This window comes from Odontesthes bonariensis, chromosome 6 (assembly GCF_027942865.1).
Source record: "Odontesthes bonariensis isolate fOdoBon6 chromosome 6, fOdoBon6.hap1, whole genome shotgun sequence".
NCBI classification, from domain to species: Eukaryota; Metazoa; Chordata; class Actinopteri; order Atheriniformes; family Atherinopsidae; genus Odontesthes; species Odontesthes bonariensis.
The window spans coordinates 38650640-38674653 of NC_134511.1; the positions used below are offsets into that span (position 1 = coordinate 38650640).

Below are 24014 nucleotides of genomic sequence, written 5' to 3' on the forward strand. Positions count from 1 at the left end.
TTAATCTTAAAACTCTTTAAAAAAGCTGTTTGAGTTTGCAAACCCTGTTCTGGTCAGATAGCCCTTGTTTTAAAAGGTTTAATTGTCTTAGGTGATTCAAACTCCTCACTCCCTGCTCTCAACAAGCTAGTTTATTTTATTTCTCCTTAACTTTTGAAATATGATTTTTAATGATTTTTTTTTCCTCTTCATTTATTTTTCATTTTGAGAGTCTTGTTTGGTCTAAGACCCATTTGTCAGTTGTGTTTGGGTTGTAAATTGCAAGAATTTATCACTATATAAAAAATCACGTCAAAAATTGAACCCTCATGCTAATCCAAGGTTCTAACTAGTTATTTCATAAGATATTTGAAGATGCGATGACCTTTGAGAATGACGCCTGCCAGCTTCAAGTAACCAGATTCCAAAGGTGTAAAACTAAAGCATATTTCACAAGGGCAAAGTTTATAGAGGACATTCAACCATAGTATCTATTTCTCCATGTCTCTCTCCTGTTTTGTGACTCTTCCTACTTCTGTGACACATGTCACCCTGGCACGCATGGAAAGACCTGACCTTTGGAAAGTTTAGCACTTTAAATATTTAGACTTGGGTTATGATGGATCCTCGAAGCAATGTGGCAATGTGCAAAGCCTCTGATTAGGGCTGCTGTCAGAGTCATTTAGCTGAGTGTCTGGCTGTCGGTGGTGCTCTCTGTTTGACAGGCGCACCTTTTAAACAAACAGAGGTCCCAGTGGCAGAGCAGGCAGGGCACCCTGTGCAGCACAAACACCCAGCACTCTGAGAGAAAACACTCAGCTCGCTGACAGCTGGAGAAAGAACCACTGGCCGCAGTCTCCCATGATCTTTCAAGTACTCTGTCTTCTGTGCTCACTCACTTTCTTCCACTTGTACCTCTGCCTGTTTTATTTAGTTGCTGCTCCTCGCTCTGGAGCAGTACTTTTTTTACTTAGAGTTTACAACCTCTTGGTATTCTCCAGGAGACAGAGCTTTGTAGTGGTTTCATCTGCACTGTGTTTTGAGGAAGATTTAGTTAGTAAGTTGATTGTCTGATGATCTCTGAGCTAGGCTTATGCTATTAATTTGTTGAACATCACTACTGATTATCAGCTGAAAATCAGGATGGATGCTGTCTGTCTTCTGTCTGCATCATCCCATGATTAGGACAGCTTACACTGATGTTCACACTGAAATAGATCTGAGCCAGCCTTTTCATCTCACTCTGAGACAATCTCCCGTGGCATCAATCTTGTAAATATATGAGTCTTAATATGTGTGTCCTATTCTGTATTCAGAGGAAGAGCTAAGTCAGCAGCTCCAGTATTAATGCATGAGAAATGAGCAGAGCCCATAAGAATTAAAGGGTAAGACTTCCCTTATTAAGATGTAAATTCTAGGGGAAAACTTGCCGAAATGAGGATACAGTGAAGTTACTGTCAACTTTAGCCTACTTATGCATTTCTATGAGATGTTGTTGTGCCGTTGTTCTTGAAATTAGATACAGCAAAGCACCTTGTGTGTTTTTTAGCTCCATTTCAGCACAAGATCAACCAGCTTCAACAAATATCCAACCTGTACTTTACGGAGCAATTTACACTTTTGGAAACATAATCTAGTGACAGTTTACATGGCAGCTATTGTGGTAATTCAATCTGAGTGTGTGTGTGTGTTTTCTTTCCCTCTCCACTTCTACCTCAGTCTCATTTCAAATTTGCACTTAACACCTTCCTAGGGAAAGACTTCTCATTCATCAACAGTGTTTGTCCCAGTGACAAGCAAGGCGCCTCCTGCATATCAATATCAGCTAAGACAATGCTGAGCCTGTAACCTTCAGCTAAATGTCATTCTGCTTAATCCTATTTGAAAATTAAACATTGAAAAACCTTTAGCGTACCTTCCTGCCTTCCTTCCCCTCTCCATCCCTCCTTTATTGGCTGCCATTCTCCCAGCTTTCTGTTCTACCTCAGTCGCTTCCTGCTCTCATTTTGCATATTGTGTGACATTTGTATTGTTTTGTTTGTGCGAGTATTTGTATCTCATAATGGTTATTTGGTAGAACCAATTTTAATTCTGTGTCACTCAAAAATAATATAGGGATAACTCGTCTTCCTGCGCTATTACTTCTTTGTTCTCTGTCTTCTTTGAGAGACAGTCCACTCATACTTTGATGGACGTATGGAGAGAAACTGACACAAAAATTACCCAGTAAAACAGAAATCCAAAGTTGAAATGGCCAAAGTTGTATAAGGAGGGAGGACGCACATTTACATAAACGGATCCTCCCCTTAGAGAGGGTAATTACTATACTGAGAGTGGTGGGGAAATGGAGAAAGAGGATGTCTGATTGGTCCAGAAATGCATTATGACAGAGGCTGGAACTTCATCAAAGAGAGAAAGAGAGGCACAAATCTTAGTATGCATTAAACATATGTGTGATGTACTTGGTGTTTTACCTCCTTTGCCTGCTTCCACAAATGTACACCTCAAACACACACAACTATATGGCACATGTTTGAGGATGGTCTATAGCGAGAAATCTGAGAGGAGGGAGGGCAGGATAAAAGGAGACTCAGAGATTGCAATGAAAATGCAATCATTTGCAGTCGGAGAGATATAATTCTTCTTTGGAGTGAGTGTAATGCGGCAGCTCAAAGACAGCCTTCAGCTTTCCATATGGATTTGATTGACCACAGTTACTCGTCAAAGGATTCAATTGAAATACTGAATGTGAATTACAACGTGACTTCCCTTGATGTCCTCATATGAAGCCCTCCATCCCATCTGCAGCTTGAAGAATTAGAAAACGTTATGGGGAGACATACTGCAGAAGCGATTAAGCAAGATGGAGAGCCAACATGATGTGTGGAGCAATTTCCTCCATAAAATGTAGTCACCCAAACAGGGATAGTTCTGCAGTTGTTAAAGGATCACTTTGCTATGGCAAGAATCCACCTGACAGAGAAGAGAAAATGTAGAGATCATGAAGCAATTTAAGTTTGCCTTACTTACTTTGAATGTTTGAATGTCCACTGTCTCCTTTTTTTCTCCCTTTTTTTTCCTGTGTTGGGAAACCTGGAAGTGTCCAAGTGCTTGTTTGCATAAGGGTAAAACTGTTCATCGGATAGCATAGGACACCAGCAGAAACGACCACTCTACTGACCCAAATTGCATGGAAAAATAGTCCTGGTGGTCTGCAGTGGGTGCGAGACAGCCCAGTAACCAGACTAAAACAGTCATTTAGTCATTCTAGAAATCACAGATCATTTTTTCCTGGAAAAGTTTTTTAGTAGAACGCATCAATGCGTGACATATCCTCCAGCAAACAAGGAGGAGTGATTGTGGAATAAGTAGACTTTTATCCGAGAGACCTGAGTATGACTCCGGTGCTAATAATTTTATTTTCACTGCTTTTTCAGTTTGAACACCACGGATCCAGTCTCCAGTCAGTTTGTCATGTTTTTGCCCTTTCATACTCACTCACTGTTAAGTAAAGTTTCAACAACAAATACATTTGGTAAGGTTTACATAATAGTCATGGTTGGATTGTTTAAAAAAAAAAAAAAAAAAATCTATAGCTTCTAGAAACATGAATTAATAATGCTATATTCTGCTGATAAAATTTTTAACTGTATGAATGGAGAAGTGACAAAAAATGGACATCTGATCTGGTCTGTTGGCACTATCCTTACACATCAAAATAACTTATGAGACATATTCAGTAGTTTCTACTAAATTTGTGTTTATTTAACCCTGACAAACATTTGATTTTATTAAAATGGTGGAATTGTGTGTATCCATGCTCTCCAGGTGGGATATGCAGGAAGATGCTGAGCTGGAAGACGGTGAGAAAGGAATGGTAGAAGAACTTCAGAAAGCCTTTTTTGTTTGTCGCTGCTGCTGTTCGGGACCACAGGAGCCTCCTGGAACTGATGAGACACCAGCAAAGCAGACCCAGGGGGAAACACAACCATCCGATAAACGTGCTGCCCAATAACGGTCCACGCAGTTGGGATTTTTATCATGTTGTAAATGTTTTCTTGTAATATGCACTTGCAGCTTTCAGTGCAGCAGTGTGTTTATGCGAGTGTGAGCGTGCATTTGCACATTTGTGGGTACAATTTTGTTTGTACATGCTGCAAAATTTACATATGCGTGTGCATAAAAAAAAAAAACATGAGAGTGGAGAAGAAACAAAAAGAGTGTGAGAGTTGGTGCCTTCCTCTTTATGCACACACATCAGACTCTCTGTGCTGTTCTCTGCTGCATCAGATACTTAAAAAAAAAAAAATCTTTTTGGAGCATATATGCAGAAATCAGTTCTGGATTTGTTTCCCTGGGACAAGATTTATAAAAAATGAGTCAGTTGCAGCTTGATACTGAGAGAGTGATAAAAGCCAAAGACCGGCTTCATGTTTCTTACTAGTGTCATGTCATTGTTGCTGTTAAGTTGTTTTCCCGTTGGACATGTACTTTTTGACGTTTTGCACTACATATAATTATACTGAAATTTAGATGTTTGTTTTAAATGCCTATATATGACTTATTTGTTATATTTTTGTCTGTAATGTTCTTTATACAGAAAGGAAGGTTAAAGAACTGTATGAAAAATAAAAGAACATTACTTAAAGAAGCATTTTGCGCATTATATTATTGCATTTTGCCCACAGCCCTTTGATAGATTTTCATTTTGACCCTCTCAGGGAAAAGGTTTGGGCACCCCTACTCTAACTGTAATTATAGTAATAAGAATGTCTGTGTATATATGTGTATATATGTGTATTTGGCTAGCTAAACTGTTCTTTCATGCAAACCGGTTTCTGCAAAAAAATTTAAAAAAGAAAAGCTTTGATCTCCTTTATTTCTTTTCCTTGCCTCTCAGATTAAGCACCTGTTCATGTATCTATTTATTTTTCCAGGTTCCAGGTTCAACTCCCAGCTGAAGCCTTTCTGTGTGGAGTTTGCATGTTCTCTCTGTGTATGCGTGGGTTCTCTCCAGGTACTCCAGCTTCCTCCCACTGTTTAAAAACATGCATGTTAGGTTAATTGGTGTCTCTAAAGAAATTGTCCTTAGGAGTGTGTGGTTGTTTGTCTCATTTGTCTCTGTGTGGCCCTGTGATGGACTGGTGACCTGTCCAGGGTGTACCCCGCCTCTTGCCTGATGACCGCTGGGATAGGCTCCAGCACCCCTGCGACCCGACCGACGGATTAAGCGGGTATAGAAAATGGATGGATGGATAGTTATATTTATAATTATTTCGTAAGAAAATCAATCCAATGATGCACTTTTATTTCAGGATTATGAAAGAAATCATTTTGAAACTTGGGCCTTATGATAACATAATGTACATTTTGAAAATAAGTAGTCACAGCAATTTTTGTTTCAAATGCTTACTCTTAGTATAGTTTGTTGTCCACACTTGTCCATAATGGAAACATATTTGTTTTATTTTGTTCATATCTACTGTAAGTACTGCAAGTTTTGAGTCAGCATATAGAGAAACATGGAAGCATTACAAGAAAGGTTGAGTATATCCTGTAGGTGTGGGTCGGTCAGAGTGCTTCTGAGCCTGGACTTGTTCATTACACAAAAGGTTTGTTCACAGATGTAAGTGCTGCCAAAACAAAGATAACATCATCTGTGCATGTTTCCTAATGTTTTGGTACCTCTCTAATGCAGGCATGAAAACGGGTCAGGTGTGCAAAAGGTTAGAAGGATCCAACCCTCAAGAAAATTTTGGACATTTTATATTTAAAAGTATCAATCTGGTGCACTTTGAGAGAAAAAAGCAGAGTTACAGGACAGTATGACTGTATGACACTGGCTACACTGTGTGTTGATGCTATGACCTGCACCTTTCTTCTTGTGCAAGAGACCAAATGGCTCTAGCTGAAAGCTGGTCTAACTGTTAGACCATTTGGTCTCTTAGTTCAAATCCCATTTTGTCTTTTTTTTTTCTCTGAAATGATGAAGTCCTTCATATTTTATCAATCACAAATTCCTCCCACAACAAAAATCTCGCTCTGGAGCCTATCCCAGCAGCTGTGAGAGGTAGGATTCACCCCGAATAGGGCGCCAGTTCATCAGGGCAAACAAGACAAACAACCATGCACTCTCACAGAGGATCAATTTAGAATCATCAGTTAACCAAACATGCATTTTTTTTGGAAGGTGGGAGAAAGCCACACATGCGCAGGGAGAACATGCAAACTCTACCCAGAAAGGCCTCAGCTGGGATTTGAACCAGCCTAACGGGATAGATTGTTTTTATATTTAATCAATATCAATTTCTCAAAAATATTAGAAAAATTGTTCAACACCAGACTAGAAAAATTTATTGAGAAACATAAACTGCTTAATGATGGACAATACGGATTTAGACCAAAGAGATCAACCACAATGGCAATCATAGACGCTGTAGAAGAAATCACTGATGCAATAGACAACAAAAAGCATGCTGTCGGAATTTTCATAGACCTGAAGAAAGCATTTGATACAATTGATCACGGTATCCTACTCCAAAAATTAGAAAAATATGGCATACGGGGAGTGGCCTGGAACTGGATTAAAAGCTATTTAACAGAGAGACAGCAATTTGTGAAGTTGGGTGAGTTTGAGTCTGAACGAATGGGCATTGTTTGTGGTCTTCCTCAAGGTTCTATACTGGCCCCATTACTGTTCAACTTATACATTAATGACATATTTAAGGTCTCTAACGTACTAAAAATGGTATTATTTGCGGACGATACAAATTTATTTCACTGTGATGAGAATTACAGTAAGCTAATAGAAGAGGTAAATCATGAATTAACTAAAGTACAAACATGGCTGAATATGAATAAATTATCACTCAACTTAAACAAAACAAAAGTTATCACATTTGGAAATTATAGAGAAAAAGAAAAATCAGCAATTAACATAAATGGAACTGAAATAGAGAAAGTAGCCGAAATCAAATTCTTGGGAATCACAATTGATAATAAACTGAGCTGGAAAATCACATATCCGACATATACAGAAAATGGCAGCAAAAAATATTTCAATAGTGAACAAAGCTAAATATGTTCTAGATCCTAAGGCTTTGCATATATTGTACTCCTGCCTGGTATCGCCATACTTAACCTATGGAATTGAAGTCTGGGGAAATAACTATAAAAGTTTGCTTCAGTCCCTAGTAACAATACAAAAGCGAGCAGTAAGAATCATTAATAAAGTGGGCTACCTTGAACACACAAATCCATTGTTTCTGCAGTCCAAAATATTAAAACTACAAGATTTAATTGATTTCTATACAGCACAGCTATTGTTCAAAGCAAGCAAGGAATTATTACCGACAAATATACAAAGAATATTTTTAAAAAGAAAAGGTAACTACAATTTGAGGGTCTGTGGCAAATTCAAAGTACCAGCAGTGAGGACCACGAGGAAAACCATGTGTGTATCTGTATGTGGCGTCCGTCTATGGAACAGTCTATGTGTCAATATTAAACAATGCCCATCCATTCACCTTTTCAAACTAAGATATAAAAAAATTATATTATTAAAGTACAGTGCGCAAGAAGATCGCTGCGTACGACAGTAAAATATGTTATAATCAGTTACTCACAGGTCTTACCCTTGGGGTATTCTTATTACCATTGCTGGTATTTTTTAAGGAAGAAGAAAGGGGGTAGAGAAATGTATGTATATATGTATGTATGCATATATATATATATATATATATATTTATTTATATGTATATATATGTATGAGTACATGTGTATGTTTGTGTGTATGTATGTGTGTATTTTTTTCCTTTTCTTTTTTGCAACTGTACTATGTACACACATTTGATGGAGAACAAATTATGTAAATAGCGGCGGCCTTATTATTTATTAAGAACTGAATGGGGGTGGGAATCTATAAGCTTGTCTTCATCCCACTCCTTTCCAAGCTTATTTGAATTTGCACAAATATTTAGCTGCTTGTTCTGTATATTATTTTTGCTTGGAATAAACGAAACGAAACGAAACGAAATATGATGACTTGTAAGAACATTATCTCATGAAGACTTTAGTTTAGCAGTGAAAGTTTTGCCAACTGTGTTTGAGTCCCTTAAAAACAAAGGTGTTGTTTTTTTTTAAATTTCACCCATGAAGTCAAACTTTGTTCAGTAAACAGTGCAGGCTTGTATCAGCAATTTAGATTGTTCAGGGAATTGCCCTTAATGATTAAATAGATACAAAAAATAAATAAAATAAAGATTTAGTCAAATTATGCTGAAAAAGGGAGCGCCAAATGTTTGTTTAAATGCTGACATCTGGGCCAACTATGTTTGAAATGATTTGGAAGCCATCTTTGTTTTCTTTAAAGCAGTGAATCTCAAGTCTAACTTGTGGGAATTCATTCCTTGCATGGTCCAAGAAGCACCTCCTCTATCTTGCCAACTTCAGTTGATATCAGTCTTACAATATACCATTTCTTGGCGCTTTACATGGCATTTTTGCAAACAGATTGCACAGTGTGTGCATGAAAAATTATTACGTGAGTATGTTTATCAACCGTAAACATTGATTTACAGATGATTTTGTTTCTCTGAACTCCATAATGCTCAGATATCAAGATTATTCACAAAAGATAATTAAACCTTCCTGAACCAAAAGCCTGTTGCAAACTGTTTTAGTGGCTTCATACTTCATACTTCTCCATACTCCTCACTTGTAAGTTGTGTCAAATAAAAGGGCCTGGTAAATCAATGTAATGTAATAAATACACAAAGAGCAAAGTTGTGTGTCTTATCTGTGTTGCCAGAGTTACACATGATAAACAGCCCATAGTTAGGGGATAGTAGTGTATGTCATGAAAAACAACCCTAACCCATCTAGATGATGGACATGCAGCTTTAGTGTAGCAAATTGTATATTTTTATTAATTTATTTGTGAAATTACGACAATAAAATTACCTAAAGCTGGAGACACAAAAATCTTGTGATTAGGAAGCGACAGTTTCTGAATTCATAGAGCAGAGTCATTATCAGTCTTTAGTGCTTTAAACTAAATCACACAATTCTATGAGAACAGTCCTAAGCCACAACAGCTATTCCCTAGAAAACACTGATGGACTTGTGTCAGAATCAACAAAATGATGTGTCGGACAACTGAGACCAAATAATGGATATAAAATAGATAAATAAATTTGCACATTTTTGTAAGGTTTGCCGCTATCACAGCAAATACTTAGTTATAATTCACACTATTACAATTAAAGGGCCAACATTGAAGATGTTACTTAAGTAAATGTAATTAAATCTGACCAGCAAAAATTAGTGAAAGCAGCAAATGTTATGTGGAGCACCCTCTCTGTTTGTGCACGAATCTGCACAATGCCTTTTATTTTTTTAAATTTTATAGGTGCACCATTCACAAGAGGAGAATCGTTTTGTTTATTTGAGTTTTCCATTTTGAAAGGCTGTGAAGAAATATAGAATGACGTTCATGTTAAGGGACAGTAATCGCGCAAACAAGCTTCCCTCACCAAGCCATAGATGACAGCTGTACTCGGTGTTTGCTGTGCTACTGTGCCTTTAAATATCTCTTCCAGTCTGTTGCCCCGGTAACCCGGAAGCCTCACGCACTCCACGCTGTTCTGCCCAGAGTCCTTCCTGTTTTCAGAAATTTCAAGGAAGCAACAGCAACAGGAAAGTCGCAAAATACTGATGGTGCGTGAGTCGAACAAAAAGTATGCATGCATCTGCTATGAACTGCTGCCTCTCGCAGAATCTCTCTATTTCGCCTGTTTGAGTGGAATGTCTTAATAAAAAAACACGACTATCCTACTGTACCCTCTCGTAGGGGCTTCACCTAACGAGTGCACATAGTCATGTTAGGGATTTTTGTTTTAAGAGTTCGAATAATTGAAAATGAAGAGGCACTCTGGGGTGGTGTTGGAAATATTGGTAATACCATTTGCCTGCATCGTTGTCCTCAAACAAAAAAATGACTTCGCAGCGTGTGCCTAATTAACTCAGTTGTTGCACGTGTGTCTACTGCCATACTAGCTTTTACATACAGTGTGGCGCAACTGTTGGGGAATAGTTTTATTATTAGCTATATTTGTGTTATAGGAGTGGACATGATCAAGGATTTAGTTGCAAACTGAAGCCTGTGCCGGTTACATAAGTAAAGTATACTATTTTTTAGTGGGACGTACTGCTCCCTTACATTTGCTGCAAGCTGTGATCCAGTTGTAATAAATAAACGACTTAGTATCTGACTTAGCCGTGCTAAAATATGACGTAACACAACATGTATTCCAGCATAACGCGTTCATCTTCTCACCATTACCCATTCCAATTGTTGATGTGACAGAATTCATCTCGGTGATCTGTGGGAGGGGAGGACCCATGCTCTCTCATCTTGGTGCTGCCACACCATCCCTGTACATATTGTGCATCACCATGGCCCAGGTTGCTGGCCAGGAGGACAGAGAAAAAACCACTGCACTCAAAGGTTAATTATGAATGGCACTGTGGGCTGAATTGTATTTTTGTAAAACAGAAGAAATACACTTTATGAGAATGATTAGGCACACAATTTTTTTTTCCATCTATCACACAGCAATATGAAAGGTTGGGACGCTGTGCAAAATGTATATCAATACAGAATGCAATGATTTGTAAATCTCATAAATAGAATATAGAAAACATAACCAATGGTGAAATCGAGACGGATTACAATGTCATGAAAAATATTATATGTATTATTACCACTGTGTGTAATGCAGCCTTCTTTTATCAACGGTCCAAGAATGTCCATTTGTTGGACCTTTGGGAGAAGAATGTTGTCCCATTCTTGTCAGATATAGGATTCTAGCTGCTCAACAGACCTGGGTCTTTTTTGTTGTATTTTACATTTGATGATACACCAAGTATTTCGGTTGGTAAAAGGTCTGGACAGCAGACAGGCCAGTCCAGTACCCAGACTCATGCTTATTTTTAATGCAGTGCCACCTGAGGGCCTGAAGATCGTGGGCTTACAATATTGATTTTTTTTTTTGTCTGTTTTTTTTTTTGCACAGCTCTTTTTATACCCAGTCATGTTACTGACCTGTTGCCTATAAACCTAATTAGTTGCAACATGTTCCTCCAGCGCTTTCTTTTTAGTCACACTTATTTTTCTAGCCTTTTGTTGGGCCTGTCCCTACTCTTTGAGAATTGTTGCTGCCATCAAATTCATGATGATCAAATATGTTTAATAAAATAGCAAAATGTCTCAGTTTCAACATTTGATGTGTTTTCGATGTTCTGTTGTGAATACAATATTGGTTCATGAGATTTACAAATCATTGTTTGCATTGGGTGTATTATACCGCTGATTCAATTTTTGCTTATATATGAATGAAACATTCTCATAGTGGTAATTACAGTATCAGAAGGACTATTAAAGCTTAAATATGCTTTACTTTTCATTCTGTGTTTATTGAAAGTTTGTGATCTACCTGAATTGACACATTCGATACAACTCAAGTCCCTTAAACTATTAAAATATATCCATCACATCCTATATAATCATGAACCATTGTTAGGTATTTGCACATTATTTTAATTTAGAATTTTTGTGGCTGTAATTGTATCACTTTCTTCAGAAGTGCTGGTAATTGTTCATAGAAATGTCGGGTTAGAGGATGATGAGGAGCTTTTGTTTCAAGCAGTTGGGGAGGACTTGACGGCCATGTGCTTTTGCTTCATGACAGGGAAAATTGAAAGTTAGTGTGTGAATTCTAGATATTCCGAGGTTAGAGTGATTGTAAAAATAACATGATAAATTTACATTCTGACAGGAAAAATCTACTATAGCTCTTGTGAATGATTTTCTCACTAATTTTTTGTTCTTTGTTTCGCAGATTTGCTGTCAAGAATAGACTTAGATGAACTAATGAAGAAAGATGAACCTCCTTTCACATTCCCCAAAACACTGGAAGAGTTCGGTTATGCCTTCAATGAATGTAAGCGCAGCTATGTGATCTTTATGGCACAGATTGTATTGTATTGGGGCCAAAACAAACATGATAATTGGAAATAAACTGCAGGAGACAATGCAAGATTCTTATAGTTTTTATAGATTCTTATATAGAAGCTTATAGTGATTGCTTAATTTAAGAAACAAAAAAAAAAAAAAGAAAGAAAAGTAGTGCAGTGTTATATGTTGCCCTGTCTAGGGGTGGCCAAGACATAACATGAAAATGACCCATCTTCCTCAGCCACGGAGACACAGGTAAGATTTACCAGTATGAAAGTTTATTCACAAGTTGGACGAGAACACAAAGCCTACTTGGAGTTAGATAAGCTTCAGGATGGGCCAAGGCCAAAACAGCAAAAAAAACAAAACTATCTAAGCCAGGAGGGAAATGACCTTTGCCAACCAAAGTGAAGGAAACATTTCTCTTTAAGAGAATTTTAATTTGAATCCTTAAAATTTTAATTTTATACTTGTTTTTATGGTTTTACTTGTTTTCATGGGTTTAACTCCTGTTGCACTTTGAGATTGTTTTTACGATGTAAAGTGTTTCTCAAATAAAATGCATTATTATTATTATTATTATTATTATTAAAATACAATTATTCCCTCCCTGGTCTAACAAAACAAGACAAAACTAATGAAAGTAATATGGCAGCCCACCCCTTCCAACTCCAAAGTTATGAACACATAAAGTTATATCAAGCATCACTTGTTGCGCACTGAGTGGCTGGTGGATGACAGAGTGAGTCCTCTGTCATCATCCCAGGTCCTTTTAGGAAATCTTTCATCTGTGAGCTCATGGAACTTTAACCAATCTGAGCTCGGCACCTGCACACTACTATTTGCATAAATTAGACAAACAAACCAAAGCAGTCATAATGTGCAGAAACATAATAGTTTCTGCACATCTGAACTTTTATTTTATTTTTATTAGTTTCTTATTTTTCAATTTAATTTAATTTCAGTTTTGGCATTTTCCCCTTTCAAGCTAATCAAAGTCTACTTGCAAACCCATGTCACAACCTGAGAGTAACCGCCTTGGACGGACGTCCCATTTATCAGTCAAGGAATTTTATTTCAAGTGCAAAATCCCCACATGGTATTCTCCTGGTTCTCTGACATGACCTTACACAACTGATAGAATGATGATGTGACAGCTGATAGAGGAGTATAAGAATTAACTCAATTCTTGCTGTCTAAATTCAATGCCTCTGTGCTGCAAAACTCAGAGGATGAGGCTTCACAGTACATGTGGATAATGACCACAGAACTCCAGTTTCCACAGGCCAAGACATAGAATGTTCTCAGATTAACATATCAGCCACCTGACCTCAGCTTAATAAGACAATTTGTTACTCTTACTGACAAAGTAAAGGTAGAAAGACCTACAGTACAAACAGGCTGAGATTAAAGCTTGGCAAAGCCTCTGACTAAATTCAATTCACTTCAAAAATACTTTATTACGTACACAGGTGAACTCTCTCAGTATGGGCTGAAACTCACACCCAGCAGGCCAATATCTGGGCTGCAGAGATACTCCTTTAACTTATGAGTAGTCAGTGTGTTACCTGCAGTAGGCAGCAGTCAGGGTTCCGTCACTGACGGGCAGTTAGAGGTAAAAGCTACTCAGGAGCGGGGCTATGAGAAGAGGGAATTTTTTCAAAAATTACACTTCAAAACTTTCATAGCAGTTTGAGTAGAGGCCATATTGTGGACTCTTACACCACGTCGCTTTAGCATCAGACGGTAAGAATAATTCTGTTTACGTAATGCAGATGGTCTTCACCTGTGAAAATGTAGAAGTTATGCAGTGGTAGTTCTTGCTGTAACTTTTTTTTTTTTAAATTCAAGATGATTTAGATAGCAAAAAATGTGCTTTTCTAATGTATCAACCAATGCGGTCTATAAATCCAGAAAAATGTTGATTCAATGTGCAGCTCCATGCGGCACATAGGTGCGATAAAACAGGAAAATGAGAGGAAGACTTAGCTAATGTTCTTCTTTTTCTGCTTCCCTTTCACATCCACGTTGAAGTTCTACTTTTTGAAGTTGTCACTTGAATTAAGCAGACTAATTAAGCATGTTGGCTCTGGCGGTCACAACATTTTAGTTGATCTGGTTGGTTTTTATAACCCCAGTTCCAAAACAGAGTTATGTGTTAAGATCAAATATCTCTGAAAGTTCTTGGCTTGCTTTAATCAAATCAGGTGGAGAGGAAGACGAACAGTTGGAAAGGCAGGGGTGCTGGAGGGTTTGGCTCTTTGAATTCCCCTGTAGTCTCTTCCTCTGTCTCTCTTATCCCCTCTGTTATCTGTCAGTGTCTGGCTGGCTGAGTGGGGGACATGTTGTGTACTCTACGGCCCGTCAGTAACCTACTCAGCCTTGCCCTCTGCCTGACGGAACATTTGCATAACCTCGCTGTGCCTAAGAACAGAGACATGGAGACTCAGCCCGTATCCACCATTATGCAACACCCACCGACACTTTACCCCACCCTCAAGTCCCAGCTCAGTCTACCATGGATACAGGAACATTTTCAGACTCTCCATCTCTTCTACCCCATGTTTCTGTCTCTCCTCTTCCCTTTCCTCTCTCTTCCCCTGCATTTCTCTATCTGTGTCTCTGTCCTGTTCAAAATCTCCAACTGAAGCCCACCGTCCCACACAGACACATACTCACACCCCTACCAATCTGTATGTCTGGTGAATTTTACACCGGCCTGTTTTTGAAGGATAGCATTTCCATTAAAGCCATGGTGGCCCTCCAGCAATGTTTCTAGTATGTCGACTAACAGTCGCTCTGACTCGAAGGCATTTCTATAGCTACACCCTTGCTTCCTTTGCTTGAGACAGGTGGAACAAAAATGTTAATTTGACCATGTAATGATGTGAATACAGAAGAGGCTGTGTACAATAGTTTGCAGGTATCTTAATCACTGAAGATGATGGCTTCATCTCGCCAGCCCTCCGGTTTTCCATTACTGGAAATCCAAGGTTATGTACACCTAATTAAGCGGCCAAATTGAGAACAGAATGCTAATTACGGCAGAAAAAAAAGGAGAAAAGTTGAGAAAATGTTATTCCTTTGAGAGGATGTGTTGGGGGACACAGTGAAGCTGATCATCCCCCTACCCATACACACACACACACACACACACACACACACACACACACACACACACACACACACACACACACATCCCTCACCTTTCTTCTCTTCCTCCCTCATGCTCAGATACAAACACACACACACACGCCCACACACACAAGCACACGTGCATGCACACACACTCCTTTCCAACAGAAGGATTTCTTTATAGCTCCTCTCTTCCCCCTCTCCGGTTGTGGTGTTTAGATACTAACCCTTCCATGAATGCATAATTCATTTTCTTCAATGTACTTTTTTGTGTACACTGTGTTTACACTAAGTTCTCACTTGTCTCATGCTTTACATCTCAGGCACAAATGTCTTTTAAATGCAACATGATACCAAACTGAGATTCAGGATTACATTTTTTCCAACAACTAACCATGATAGCGGATGCTCTAATATACAGTGAGCGAATAATGTAAGATTTATCACATTGATAGAACTGTGAACTGCTGGCAATTTAGAAAGAAATGAAGAAAAAAAAAAGAGACTCGCGCATACTTTTATCTCGCAAAGATATTTATTTATATCTCAGATGGGTTTTCCTCACATTGTGCAGTAATTGAGAAAGTATGAGAGCCCTCTGGCTGTTTAGGTTAAGTATGTGGAGTTTTTTGTGGCTTTGCTCTTACAAATGTTTCAGTCATAAAGGTCAAAATTAAATTTAACACTATTTACGGTTTTATTGTGTTGCAGTGTCAAATGCAGGATCGATGAGCTCATTGCAAAGGTAGTGGTTCCACAGCCCCATGAGGGTTATTGTTTAAAAAGTAGAACCATTACTGCACAGCATTTTTCTGTATTATGACTGTTTCATATGAGGCGAATCCTGCATGTGTTAAAAACTCCTCTCATTTCCCTGAATTATGATAACTTAAGCGTAGCTTCAAAGACCTTCGTGGTGTGGCTCACGAGTAAGAATTCACAGATGCACACTTTTTTAAGCGTAGCGACACCAACAGTATGCCCACACCTGGTCCTTTTAGTTGTCACTGTTGATCTGCATTTGTGTTTGTGTGTGTGTGTGTAAGCTGTGCTGCTTAAGACGACTGGCTCATACCCAGTCAGCATTCTCAAAGGAATTACAAGGAACACTTGTCATTGTGGCCCATACATGCCAGCCCACCTTTTAACTGGAGGAATGTGGCTCTGTCCATAGGCTTTGTACCTGTCAGATTTTTGAAGGAATTAAAAAATACAGAGGGAAAAAAAATCGATAAAAAATGGATAACATCAATTCTTATTTTAGCATGTAGCCCTACCTTTGAATATGCAAACAGCAACACATATGTAGGGGTATCTGTCAGTATGACACATCATTCTTCTGTACCCTGCAGATGGTCAGCTCCGACATATGAAATCAGGGGAACCCTTTGTATTCAATGCCAGAGAGGACCTCCATCGATGGAACCAGAAACGCTATGAAGCTCTTGGAGAGGTAACACATTAGTTTTATACCAGTTTACCAAGAACTTATCAGTACATACATAATGTTTGGTAAGATGAAGTTTGCTCTGTTTTGTGGCCTTTTGTCCACATGCAGTTTTAGGGAACTGAACACAAATGTTTTGGAAATCTTTATTGAAGTGAGGATATTAAGAAACACTATTTTCAGTTTTACTGCATTGACAGAGAAAGAATCATCAACTGCACTGGCGACTAGTCCTGACGGTGCAGCATGAAATAGCTGACACACATTAGAGACTTTACAGTTGCAGATGCATGCAAAATGGTTTGAATAGAATGTGACTCCATGTGTATTATTTGCTAGAGTGTGTTTGTACTGTATTTGAAGTATTTCGTTTTTAGAGCTCCACTTCACTAAACAGCTACAGATTAAATACTTTAGACACTTTAGGGAAGTTTTTTAGTGAAGTGTTTATGCTCTCTTTTTGTTTGACCAACTTCTTCATCATACCCAGACTCACTCCATCCTGAAGTTCACTTTTTCTTCACTGCCGCAGTTTCGCCACGTTCAGTGTGCATTTAGATGAGACAAATGTTTCTTTTGTAATCAGCTTTTTTCTATTTACATCCCCTACTATGTTGCTTTTAATTGTTGTGTGCATTCTTTGAAGTTCAAAGCAGAATAGTAAACCTGTTTGTGGGATTACCTGGGTCTTTTTCATGATTTCTAATGCAGGTATACAGTAGCTCCTTTGAGAATCAATCCTCTGTAAAGGCTTTTTTTCCCCTCTTTTCTTTTGCCTGTTCAGGCACTATCTGCCAACATCTAAAAAGGATGAGAGGCAAACATTTGAAGCAGGAACACATTGGCCCTGAAAGAACACACAAACATTTACACAAACTAAACTCAGGCATCTGAGGGGGGCAAACATTTGGAAGAAACAAATAATCATCAATTAAAATGTATGCTAATTTTATTCATCCTGGGATTTAAAAAATGACAGAAGTGTTTAGAGACAGAAAAAGGAAATGGTGTCGGTCCATGTTGGTATGACTTTATGTAATGAGAACAAATACTGTGAGAGTTGTGCTGTAGGTGATTAACTGGTTGAGAAGAAAGATGGAATATCTGAATAAGCAATCGTATCTGTTTGTTATTTTATGCCGCATAGTATTTAAAAAAAGGAATGCTGTACCTTTCACACAGCTTGGAAAGCTCAAATGCTTTGTTTTTCAAGAAATTTGCCCCTTTATAAATAGACTACTTGTTTGTAACAGTAGGTTCTGCTGGTTGATCTGCCTCTTTATGTACTGGTTTAAAGATGTGAGTCACCAACGCATACCTGCATTCTTATTTCTGCAATAACTGCAATAACTGCATAGCTGGTGTATGCAGTTATTTTGTTTGTTTGAATTCCTTGTCTTCGTTCGTCTCTCTAGTTTTTTCTCACATCCTTCATATCAAATTGAACCAAATGCCTTTTATTGTCACATCATGTTACTGGTATAGAATGAGAGGGTAAATGTAGAGTAAGTTTCTATGCAGACAAGTCTCTCATGGGCTAACACCGCTCCCCAACACACCCTAATATGCTCCATCAGCCTACCAGCTGAGACTGACTGAGAAATAGCTACATTCAGCCTGGGAGCTGTGTGAGATGGCACAAGGATGTGGGTGCATGTGTTTGCCCCTGGCAGTGTGAATAGAGTGGCATCTTCATTTCCCCCTAATGTTTAGTCAAAATCTTCTCTGTTCTCCCTTCATGCATACCTTTGTCTATCTCTCCCTCTCTCTTTCTTAAGTGTCTCTCCATCTTTGCAGTACCTTTTTTTGCATTGAGTACACAGTGTGTTCATGCGTGTTCGTGTGTCTGTTTGGTTTTGTGAGGGGGCTCGGGGGTGGCGCCTGTATTGTCAGACACATCACAGCACCAGATGTCCAATTTGCACTTCATCCTCGTCTGAATGGAGGGAAAGATAGAAAAAGGGACATGGAAGATTTCGGTGTAATGGCCTCCAAGCAAAAGAAAGACATGGGACAACGTGAAATTTCTTCATCCTCTAAAAGAAATAAAAAAATCCTGAACTTTTGATATGTATTCATGGTATGCTGTGGAGACATTTGCAGATGGTAAAATATTTCTGTGTGTACTCAGAGAGTATGGTGACATTACAGCAATGCAGTGCAGAGTATTTCTGTGGTGTTGCTCAGTACACCAGGGTCACCTCAGCCTGTGTAAGTGTCAGTTGGAGTCTAATTCCTGTGATTTGATGATGAATTTCTCTGATAGAAGACAAGCATAGGGTCTGGCCCAGATGGAGCTCTATTAAGCTGTTAATAAATGAGGATTCTTCTCTGCTCTGTCTGCATCTGTCGAATGGAGGGCAGTCACAAATTTGTAAACACACAAGCACACACACACAGTCAGAATATTATAATGAGGTAAAGCTAGCCAGATGGCTGAATTAGAAAGCTCTCTCTCTATGTCTTACATTCTCTGCAGCCTCTGTTATCTTTTTTTCCCTCTTGTCTTGTCTCCCATTTCTACATTATTGATATTTTGTCACATTTGTGACTATATGGCCAAGGTTAAAGGCTTGCTGAAGTGTAACTGGGATGTATACAATGGAGTCTAAAAGCCTAAATAATTTTTTTCTGGGTTTTAGAAAATATGTGTTCTGTAATTATGTGTACACATACATTTGTGCTTCAACAGTGGACCAATACGTGTGTCAGAGGAGCAATAGTTTGAAACAGCCATAGAATTATTATAGTTGGGGTCATTTATGTTTGCCTTGTCATATGTGTTCATTTATGGGGAGCATTTGGCATTAGAAGGGCTCAGGAGGCCCACATAGCTGAAGTAATAAATGCTGAAGAATGAAATGCTTTAATGATCTACAAATGAACCAGACCACTTTGGAGTCATTTGGATTTTAATGGGCTACTCACATAATAGACCTGTGCTTAAAATTCTAATAATTAAATTCTCGAAAAAGGTTCTTGTACAGCTTGTATGTCGTGTGTAAAGACATGCGCAAATAACCAAAAACAGTTGCATTCATAGCTCGTTCACATGGATTGCCAAAGTAATGCCGGTCATATTGTCTCTGGAATTAGGTGACCTGTCTGTATAATTAGAGTTGGAAGGGCAGGATAACACCAATGTGTTGTATAGACTGTCCACTAATTAGAATGAACTTGTAACCACTTAGCTCATCGTGTAGCCTTTACCTCACCTTAGACATTTAGACATTTTTAAATGACTTGTTTTGTTGTTTGTATGGAGTTGTAGCTGGTAGGAAGTAAACTCATGAAGAGCTTTTATTTGATTGGGTTTTGTTATAGTGTGCATTAGGATTCGCATTGTTTCAACAACAAACCTCATTTGCTATTTTTTTATATGAATATATTACTTTCCAATATACACCCGCATACATTTGGATAAAAGTATTTGAAGTAAAATATATGGGATATCAAGAAGCTCATTAAAGATTATGACCTTTTTGACCAGTTGTGTGGACTTTAAGGTGTTTTGAAGTTACATGGTGAATGTGACCACCTAACCTTTGAAAGTCCTGCAATCAAGGGATTTAGCAAATGAGTAACTTTGCAGGATTTAAATATTCAGCGTTAGAAGTTTTTTTTTCTTTTTTTTTTTTTTTTTAATTGGATCACTAGCTGGGTTTTCAGATGTGGATAAAAGGAGATAAATGAAAGGAACTTTCTTGAGGTGATTTTTATGCCATTTTTGATGAGGAATGGAAACTTCTTAGTAAATCACACCTGTCAAAGATTAAAATGAGGGGACGCACCAGCTGTTTCCATTCTGTACAAGCCAATAGTGAACTCACTCTCATAGACAAAAGTAAATGCTGAAGAAGAGCTCTTTTCTTTTTCTCTTGGTGATGTCTAATGTACTTTTTTCCCCCTGTTAGGACAAGTATTTATTCTACTGAAATACAACCACTAGCTATGCAGCCTATGTTGTTCCACTCTGGCAACACTAAGCAGATTAGTTTACTCACTTCAAGCCAGTCTATGGAAACATATCTGATTCACATTTCTTTTTCTGGCTTCTCAGAAAGGTCACGCCAGGTTTGCTTTGCAAGTGTATGGAAGCCAGGCAACTTATACAATCTTTCTTGCTTGGTCAGAAGTCAGAGAACAGTCATGAGATGTTGCCTTCATACCATTAGCTGCTTTCGGACTGTAGGAACCTTTGGCAGTTCTAATAACCTTTTAATCCGCGGGGCCGTTTTCTCCCGTGTTCGGACATACAGGAACTCGGGGCTTTCTCCCTCAGTTCCTATAACTATTTAGCTCCTTCTCCGAGGTCGGGTCTTTTCATGGTTCTATAGAACGCATCTGACGGAGGTGTGTGGTGGTTGGTAGCTACGCCCCATGTCATGCTATCACGGCTGAAATGTTTCATCATACCACACAGACACAACCGGCGGGTGTTTAATAAGTTAAACTTATACGTTGTCTCCTTTGTCTGCAGCGCTCTGCTCTCCTTTCTTACTTCATGAAATGAAAAAGTATCGTCTCCTGACTCTCTCTGTGAGCTCTTCCAGCCTCGATATTACACGCCTGATGCGATCGTCCATGATTAATATCACCATCATGCACACCATGAACACGGTGGCCTCCCCGCTCTCCATATTAGCTTCTTTGTGGTGTTTTTTCTACTTTTACCGGTTTTGTTTTGTTTTGTTTTGTTGTTGAATGTGGTGCTAAACGGCTAACGTAACACGTCACTGACGCATACGGCTGCGCGCGGCGCAAAGTCCTGACTTGGTCCCGACTCATGTGCGAATGCAGACTGAAACAGTTCCGCTGGGGAAGGACAGTTATCAGAACGAAATTCGAGTAGGACAGTTCTGATAACTGCGTTCTTATAACTACTCTGTCCGAAAGCGGGGGAAGCCTTTTTACAGACCTTGCTATTGTATGTAAAGCACCAGGAGGTCCCATAACAGCTGTGGACCATTTTGTTTGGAAGCTTACAGGGTCCCTCTACAGTTGCCTGCCCTTAGTGACTGACTGCCATCCCGTTTCCATTCCAGAAACACTGCTGCTTTTACTGAGAGTAGAGTAAAGGGAAGCAGACACAGTCAGATGGAAATGGTTGTAGGGAGTTGGTGAGGTGGATTTCAGCTGATGAAAGAAAATGGAATTGGACAGGGGATGGGGGAGGGAGGAGGGAGGGAAAAGACAGGAGGGCTGGTAGTTACAGCAGAGACATCTGTCGCTACTGCTGACACCCAAGGTGGCATACAAGACTTTACTTTCAATTAGCCCTCTGCCAGCTTCTCAGTTAACACCTGAGGAGGTCATTATGATGCCATTAGGATGAGTAGAGCAGGGATGGGAGAGGGGGAGTGAGATGGAAGGATATCTACGGTAGATGTAAACAGTCTGTCAGTCAGTCTATATCTGAGAACTTTCTCTTCCCCTGGAGAGTTCTCTCTCCTCTGACAGAAGAATGACAGAGACCTCAAGGGAATTACGGCAGTCTTTCTTTTTCTCTCTTTGTTTCCCACGCGGACTGACAGATCACAAATTCACAACAATAGGGCCTATTTTAATACATTTTCTGTTGGTACACAAGACTGACTTAAAATAAACATCCTTTCTATCGCCTCACGCTCTCTCTCATTTTTGGAGTCTCTTTCTTTCTGAGTATGCTTTGCTGTTGTTGCTGCTCTTGTTGTGCTGCATTGTTCAGGGGGATTTTCTTATTTTTTCTTTCTTTTCCTTTCCTCTATTCTCTGGAGAAGCAGGAATGCTTTCCTGGGTGCAGTCAGTGATATGGCACAGAGCAGCTCTTTCAGTTTCATTATATAAACAGCTTTGATGCCTCTTCTTGCACTCTCTGGTGTCTATGGCTAAGTGGCTTTTGGAGAGGGCTCTGGACTAGAGAGACAAGAGGAGTGTGTACCTGTACATTAGTTTCCTCTCTGTGTGTACAGTATGAGTGGCTGTATTTATTGTATTTGTGCACTTGGCTTCCACTCAGATCTAATTTTTGTATAAACCAGTATGACTTCATAGGCCCAAATACATGCTAGAAATGTGTCTAGTTACATTATTTAAATGATGGAGTCAGAGGGGCTTGAATATATTTTGTGGAATAGATGCCTTTCAGATGAAATATCATAGTCCACTTCAAGTAATTAAAACCATTTTCATGTATATTTAATGTTTTATTAGTGAATAACTTGATAGCAGATGTCATCATAACCCTCTCTGTGGTCTTTTTTCTCTCTTCATTATATTTTCTTACTCCTGTCCCTCATTATCTCTTCTTTCATGCCTCTTGATCGAGCCTTCTCTTCCTTTCTTGGTTTCCCACGTTTGTTTTGTGCGTGCCTGGGAAGGATCATCTCCTTATTGCCTCAGGTGTGGTCAGACAAACCAGGCATGACTTTAGTAATCAGTGGGAGAACACACAGGCATTCAGGAGATACACACACACAAACAGCCTACTTCTTGGACAGAGTATGTGGGAGGTCTTTCTAAAAACATATCTAGTTGCAGCCACAGTGTTCTTCATTAAGGCCTGAGACTTATGTAAGTGATGAAGAGATAGTTCTGGGGATGACCAGAGGTTTGCACGTTGCTCATTTTGGAGCCCATCCACTTAAAGGTATCTTATCAAGGCCATGCACTGTACTGTTCTCTCGCCTATTCTAGTCTCTCTTCAGTCACTCTCTTCTGCTGCTCGCCGCAGTGGGAGCTGGCACAAGACTCTGTCTCCCGGGGATTACTTTGCCATCCCTCCTTTCTTGTTTTCTTTCGTTTCCTCCCACTGAGCCCCCAACTAAGTCCTTTCCTTCCGCCCTGATCCCCTTCTTCTTCGTTCATCACCACAACGCTTCCTCTACACAAACTAACCATAGACGCAGTGGTGGCCTCAGCTGCATAGGTTCTACATTCTGTAGTTCCATTCACTGTTATGGTTGGGAAGAAAATTTACTATTTCAGTATGCATCATCATTCAGCCACATACAGTGGCCACGGATGTATGTTTTAACTCTTTTGTGGTCATTGCTCTGAGTGTGTCTGTGCAGTATTAAGGGTCTGTGAAGGTGCTCTCATGCAGTGCAGAACTTTCACCCTTTCGTTTTGTTTTAAATACAATCCAAGCTTTTATTGAAGTATAAAATAATGCTCCGTTTGCGCCTTGTCATTCTGATATTGCACATTTGTTTCAGAAAAATGATTACATTATAGACATTTTCATAAATATTTAAACCTATTGAGTGCATTTTGACTCGCACCCCATCCAGTCTCTCTGTTTCTCATACCCCTCCCTTCTCTTTGTGTGTCTTAATAATATTAGCCTCATTCTTTTTCTATAGTTCGATACTGACATTGCACTCGCCTATGCATCCTGCAGGCATTTCATTAAAGCACTAATGACACATTGGTAATTAGGTGACAAAGAGGCTTCTT

At 39.0% G+C, this 24014-nt stretch overlaps 2 protein-coding genes across 3 annotated transcripts in view; both read left to right on the forward strand.

Annotated features, from left to right (window-relative positions):
• Positions 1 to 4800, forward strand: part of kiaa0825 (KIAA0825 ortholog) — a 124236-nt gene extending 119436 nt beyond the window's left edge. The window contains exon 23 of the mRNA XM_075468746.1: positions 3808 to 4800. Coding sequence (XP_075324861.1) covers positions 3808 to 3994 — 187 coding nt within the window. The 3' untranslated portion in view covers positions 3995 to 4800. The remainder of the gene's footprint in view (positions 1 to 3807) is intronic.
• A 4827-nt stretch (positions 4801 to 9627) lies between these two features.
• Positions 9628 to 24014, forward strand: part of arb2a (ARB2 cotranscriptional regulator A) — a 156619-nt gene continuing 142232 nt past the window's right edge. The window contains exons 1-4 of one of the 2 annotated variants that reach the window (XM_075468747.1): positions 9628 to 9696; positions 10346 to 10486; positions 11880 to 11981; positions 16483 to 16583. In XM_075468747.1, the coding sequence (XP_075324862.1) occupies positions 10381 to 10486; positions 11880 to 11981; positions 16483 to 16583 (309 nt within the window). In that variant the 5' untranslated portion in view covers positions 9628 to 9696; positions 10346 to 10380. Of the gene's footprint in view, positions 9717 to 10345; positions 10487 to 11879; positions 11982 to 16482; positions 16584 to 24014 lie in introns of both variants that reach the window. The other variant, XM_075468748.1, reaches the window with a different exon arrangement.